The sequence below is a fragment of the Talpa europaea genome, assembly GCF_964194135.1.
Source record: "Talpa europaea genome assembly, chromosome: 14".
NCBI classification, from domain to species: domain Eukaryota; kingdom Metazoa; phylum Chordata; class Mammalia; order Eulipotyphla; family Talpidae; genus Talpa; species Talpa europaea.
The window spans coordinates 12,785,776-12,792,257 of NC_140082.1; the positions used below are offsets into that span (position 1 = coordinate 12,785,776).

At 49.2% G+C, this 6,482-nt stretch overlaps 1 protein-coding gene across 1 annotated transcript; it reads left to right on the forward strand.

Moving 5' to 3' along the window:
• Positions 1-740: 740 nt before the first annotated feature.
• On the forward strand, positions 741-2,896 carry FICD (FIC domain protein adenylyltransferase; the record flags this gene model as incomplete). Its single annotated transcript, XM_084253253.1, has 2 exons — positions 741-1,041; positions 1,821-2,896. 2 exons carry the CDS (start codon positions 741-743, stop codon positions 2,894-2,896), a joined length of 1,377 nt encoding a protein of 458 aa, XP_084109379.1.
• Between the last annotated feature and the right edge of the window lie 3,586 nt (positions 2,897-6,482).

Sequence of the window (6,482 nt, forward strand, 5' to 3'; positions counted from 1 at the left end):
GCATCCCTGACCCCTCCTTTTCCCCCGGCCACTCCCAAGTTCATGCCAGTGGGCACTGACAGACAGGCCAGTGGGTCACCGCCTCTCACCCAGAGCCTTACACACTTGTAATAGAATAGGCAGGACTCTGCAAGACATGCCAGGAAGAAAGGCCAGAATGGGGAACGGTGTTGTGGCTAGGAGGTGGCCACCCTGTGGCAATAATCCGAACTACCAAATAGCTGTGCTTACCAAAGGATGGGCCCCAGAACTACCTCGGCTAATCCAGATGTGTTATTTCCCAAACACCCAATGTGTAAGGTCAGAGGCCACAGATGTGTGAAGGGAGACCTAAGAGCTCATTGAGTGACTTTGGGCAAGGAACTTACTGCTCCATTTCCTCATCTGGAGAATGGAGTGTGAAAGCATCAGCTCCTGGCGAAGATCACAAGAGAGGAGGTCCTTAACACAGGACCTGGTACACAGCAAACACTCCATAAATGTTGGGCAGTAGTGGTGTTACTTCTTAGGGAGTCACACTACCCTACAGGCTGGCCTGTCCCCACTTACAGCCACTCCTTGTTATGCTCCCAGTGAATGAAGAGGCACGGGATCACCGTGCCCCGGCAGAAATCAGAAACCTATCCTGAATTACTTCGATTCCCCTGCCTCATCTACAACTCTTGGTTCCTTGCAGATCACAGATCCTGCTCTCTCTTAGGTGACTGTGGATATGTGCAAGGGACTCGCCCAGAGTCCAGATGACACTCATGCCGATGGCTTCAGTGATGGCAGTGACCGAACCAAAATGGGTCTCAGTCTGTGGTCGTTTGCTATGGGCGGTGCTGCTGAGCGTGGTCCTGGGGTCCCTGCTGGCCATGCTGCTGCCGCTGGGGGCCATGGAGGAACAGTGTTTGGCCCTGCTCAAAGGCTTCTACCTGCTCAGGAACAAGCTGGACAGGACGCAGCACACGGCCACCAAGTGCCCCAGCCCTTCCACAGAGCTCAGTGTCACCTCCAGGGATGCAGCACTGCTAGTGGTCAAGACCAAGGCCTCTGCTGGTAAGATGGATGGGCCATCTCTCCTCAGCACTTGTCAATTCCATAGATTATTTAGAATTATGTCATGTGTGCAGGGCCCAGGGGTGTAGGTGAACAGGTCAGCCCTGAGCTCCCAGCCTAGACAAGCTAACAGGTGTCTGAACTATAGCCATCACCAGTGTAGTAGTAGAGAAGCAGAGTAGTAGAGGGGGCCACAGGAGCACACCAGGAAGGCTCCCTGCAGGAGGGGATGCCTGAGCTGAGACCTGAGAATAAGGAGTGATCCAAGGGAACACGAGGGGAGCGTGCTTTGTGGGACATCCTATGCATGGTAGGATGTTGAACATCCCTGGTCTCTACTTCTGGATGCCAGTAGTGCTGCACCCCCGTCTTCCCCCCCCCCCCACACACACACACATAGAACCAGCAGTTGTCTCCTGGGACAAAATCCCACACACATGCCTCCACCTAAATCACTAGGTTAAAAGAATTTAAGAAGAGCCCAGGGATGGGCCCCCAGACCCTTCCCTAGAGTGGAGGCCTAGCAGGAGCTGTGGCGCAGAGGAACTCAGCCACGCACTACAGAAGGCAGGGGCCAGGTGATGCCTCCCAGAGAATGACTCTGGGGACAGATGGACAGTGACCAGGACGCCAGCCCCCTGGGCTGTGGGGGACAGACTTGTCCATACATGTAGAGTGCTCCAGGGCACACGGCGGGGAGGTAAGCACAGGTGACAGCTCCCCTGAATGCCTTGGCCACTCCCCACCTTCCCTGACATGCTCCCTTGGCTCTCTTCTAGCTGGTAAGTTGGAAGCCAAAGCAGCTTTGAATCAAGCCCTGGAAATGAAGCGCCAGGGCAAGCGGGAGAAAGCCCACAAGCTCTTCCTGCACGCCCTCAAGATGGATCCGGGCTTCGTAGATGCGCTCAACGAGTTTGGCATCTTTTCGGAAGAAGACAAGGACATCATCCAGGCGGATTACTTATACACCAGGGCGCTGACCCTCTCGCCCTACCACGAGAAGGCGCTGGTCAACCGGGACCGGACGCTGCCGCTGGTGGAGGAGATCGACCAGAGGTACTTCAGCATCATCGACAGCAAAGTGAAGAAGGTCATGTCCATCCCCAAGGGCAACTCGGCGCTGCGCAGAGTCATGGAGGAAACGTACTACCATCACATCTACCACACCGTGGCGATCGAGGGCAACACCCTCACCCTCTCGGAAATCAGGCACATCCTGGAGACCCGCTATGCTGTCCCAGGGAAGAGCCTGGAAGAGCAGAATGAGGTCATCGGGATGCACGCTGCCATGAAGTACGTCAACACAACACTGGTCTCCCGCATTGGGTCCGTCACTATCAGTGATGTGTTGGAGATCCACAGGCGGGTGCTGGGGTACGTGGACCCGGTGGAGGCCGGCCGGTTCCGGACGACACACGTCCTTGTGGGCCACCACATCCCTCCCCACCCTCAAGAGGTGGAAAAGCAGATGCAGGAGTTCATACAGTGGCTCAACTCCGAGGACGCCATGAACCTGCACCCGGTGGAGTTTGCAGCCTTGGCCCATTATAAACTGGTTTACATCCACCCTTTCATTGACGGCAATGGGAGGACCTCACGCCTGCTGATGAACCTCATCCTGATGCAGGCGGGCTACCCGCCCATCACCATCCGCAAGGAGCAGAGGTCCGAGTACTACCACGTACTGGAGGTGGCCAATGAAGGCGACGTGAGGCCATTCATCCGCTTCATTGCCAAGTGCACAGAGACCACCCTGGACACGCTGCTCTTTGCCACAGCAGAGTACCCAGTGGCGCTGCCAGAGGCCAAACCAAATCACTCTGGGTTCAAGGAGACACTGCCTCTGAAGCCCTGATCCTGTAAACCCCTCCTTGGTGAGAAGGGATGTTGGCAGGGGGAGGAAGGGGGTTAGGATCAGACTTAGCATTTCTAGAACGTCTCCCAAAGCAAAAGGAGGCAGATAAGGACCTTGAAACATTCTTTACCTCCAAATTTTTTTTAAAGGAAAAAACTAAATTATTAAGTTTTGTCTCTAAGATAACTTATAATTCAGCCAAGTTATTTATTTTCTTCTTTTGAGCTAGCAAATGTGTGGTGTCTGTTGTGTGTGCTGGTAGCCCCAATCTTGTGGCCCCAAAAGGTTTTGGGGGCACGGGTGCCCCTCGTGTGACCAGAACACAGGTTCTGGAGCAGAATTTGCACTAACGTGAGAGAGGCAGGAGCTGCGGGACGAGGTCCGGAGCCAGAGGATAACTCCTCCAAGTCTCTTTGAAACTGGCCCAGAGGCCTGTGACTTTACCTGGGAATTTACTCCTGGGGAGAAGCCAGCCCCAGTTTTTGGGGAATGGTTGGAAGCTGTCTTAGAAGTTTTTGCTCCTTGGCACAGGCGACAGTGCTGGGACTAATTCTTACTGGTAGAGCAGACTTTTGAGATAAGAAATGACTGTTGAATGTTGATGGCACTTCTAGTCAGATAACCTTGCTTATTTCAAGAATTCTTGAGCCACAGTTAGCGTGCAAATCTAGTAGCAGAGGCTATTGTTTTCCAAATCTATTTTTCTAGTGAGGGATAAGGGAATGGCCGGCCTGGTTCTCCTGTGTATTGTTTCTCCCCCTTCATTTACAACAGCTCAGACCCGGTTTCAGTCTACAAGTTGTCTGGGCTGATCTGCACCACCAGGCAGCAAACCAGGTGTCTTGCAAGTGGACTCACCTGCCCTTGCTCCCACTCCGAGTGTTTAACATGTCTCGGGAAGTGATGTTCAAGAACACACCTAACACTTTTGATAATGGATTAGCCAGCTTCTACTTTGACCACCTTTGGCCAAGGCATGTCCCTGCTGCCATGCAGTTTTACCTACTGTCTGACCAACCTGACCCCCTCCACAGCCAGTGTACCTGCGGACTGGCATCCCCTCAGGGAAGCAGAAGAGATGGCCCTGGAGTGGCCTTATTTTTCTAAAAGTGACTTGTAAAATGACCAAGTGTTGTAAGTCGTACAGCCAAGCTCTCATTCAATGGAAGCAGAATCTTCTCTTTCAATCACGTGTGGCACAAGTGCCAGCAAGACTGCTGCTACCGAGTCAGAATGGCCAAAATCACTGGGTTCCTTTCCCGGCACGGCCATGGTGTGGGCGCTGTCCTGCACCTCTCAGAGTACATATGACCTAGATGGAACGGTGTTGCCTCTGACTTGGGAATTCAGATCTAAGAGAACTGAGGTCAATGTTCTGATGTAGCCACTAGTTATTCAATTGTATAATCACATTCAGTTTTCTGGAAGATGAAGAAAAATAATGTATGGAATGGTCCCAAGTGATACTCAAAACCTTTCTAAGAGTATTTTCCTACTTGTATGCTGCCATTAAGGTATTAACTTGAACTCTGCTGTTTAGGTCTTGGTTTTATCAGTACACTGAGAAGCCTGACAGAAGTGCTTGCTTTGTACCATAGAAATTTGCACTTTAGTGACATGTGAAGGATACTAGTTTAACAATTACTGATTTTAATAAAGTATTTTATTACATAAAGGCCTGACTCTTTGCTGTCTTATTTAAGAGATATTCCCCATTTATCATAAGGAAAAGAAAGGATTCTCTCAGACCTTCAGCCCTATTTATATTGTTCTGGCAAAAGAACATTTCCAAGATGATAGAGGGGAAAACCTACAAGTATTAAAAGATTTAAGAGGTTTATCAACCAATCATAACTTTTGTGAGGAAAAATGGACATTTATGAAATTGGAAATCTAGATAAAGACACTGAGGTGTCTTGGAAATGGTTCTAGGAATAATGATACAATATGGCCTCTGTCCTCACCTCTGAGGGATACATGCTACATAGTACTGGGTGAGTGCTGTCTGGGGGTGTTGGGGGGAGGTCTTTCAATACAGCCAGGAAGGAGGCAAGGTTAGAGATGAAGGAAGACAGGCTGAGGGGAAGATGCTGATAGGTACACAGGGGTTTATTTTATTTTGTCTACTTTCTTAACTTTAAATTTCCCATTAACAATGCTGAGTGAAAAAATATAAAGCCTAACTGATGCATAATACTTAAAGAACAGAAAAGTGAACTAATTTCCATTACATATGAAAGGATTCAAGCCTCCCTGGCGGCCTAGGGGTTAAGTCTCAGCACTATCACCGCTACCGCTAAGTTCAGTCCCTGGCCAGGAAGCTGGACCCACATGACAAACAGCAGACCTCTCCTGTCTCACCTGCTGCTCCCCTCAGCAGTGTAATTTAGTAGATCCGCCTGTTCTGCTCTCCACTGTCTCTGGTGAATCCTTACACCCCCTGCACCCTATACCCCAGTTATACACAGGGGGAAAAAAAGAATTCCCTGATTTTATTTTCTACCCCCGGAGTACCTTTAAAGTCAATTTCCCTTGCTCAACTGGTGACAGTGCTTTCAAAGCATTAAGTATTTGGTAAAAGATGAGGGGTAAAAAGCTTGAAAGCTAAAGTATCAAACTGCTGTAAACTGAAACTTAAAAAAAAATCGAAGCTGCATCACAGCTGAAATGATTTAAATCCAGGACAACAGATGTTGACTTACAAAAGTTCTATTTACACATCTATTAGGTAAAGCAAGGTACACCCACCTCAAAATTCATCCATATTTGAATGTACATCTGAGTACCATGTGGCAAGAAATCTTTAAGAGAACCTCAGTTTCATAAACAAAGAGCTAAATGGGGAGAATTTAAATTTGCTCTTGACATGGTATTTAAAGAAAACCGAAGGGCTGAAATGCAATGTTTCGACAAAGAACACAATCCACTAGTCACTAGGCAAAGAAAATGGTCCACAGCAGCTGGCGCACAGAATTCTCACACAAAACAAATGTCACAAACAGTTTGCTTTTAGGAAACATAAAACAGTGGGTTGACATGTCATTTACAAATACATAATATAAAAACGCACAGCCCCCTTGAACAAAAATCCATCAAATGTTTTATGTGTCTTCTGTTACCCCGCCCCCTCTTACCAAAATAGGCCATTCTGGTTAATTCCTAGCATCTGCCATTGTGTCTTTTAAACATTAAAAGAGTGGCGGGCACGTGTGCTGTGCAGGGTGTGGGAGAGGTGTCTTAGAAAAAGGGGCCAGAGCTGGCCGAAAACAACTGGACCAGTTTGGGTCCAAAAAGTGTGTGTTCGAGCTTCACTTCTTTTTCTTACTCTTTAAAGACACAAAAATATCGCAGGAAACTACACCCTATGCCTGACCTGTAGAGTGATCCTTTTCCTCCTATTGCCCTCAATATGAGGGAGCTCTGAAGTTGCTTCACTCGGACAGCCTCTCCCTTTCTGCCTAAACCAGAGGAGGAACTGTGGAAGGGGGCGCGGCAGCGGGCCTTCCTCACCCAGGGTACAGTTGGGCACCCAATGGTCTTCGTGGCCAGCATGACGTAAGGCATTTCCCGACTCTCAGAGTCCTGT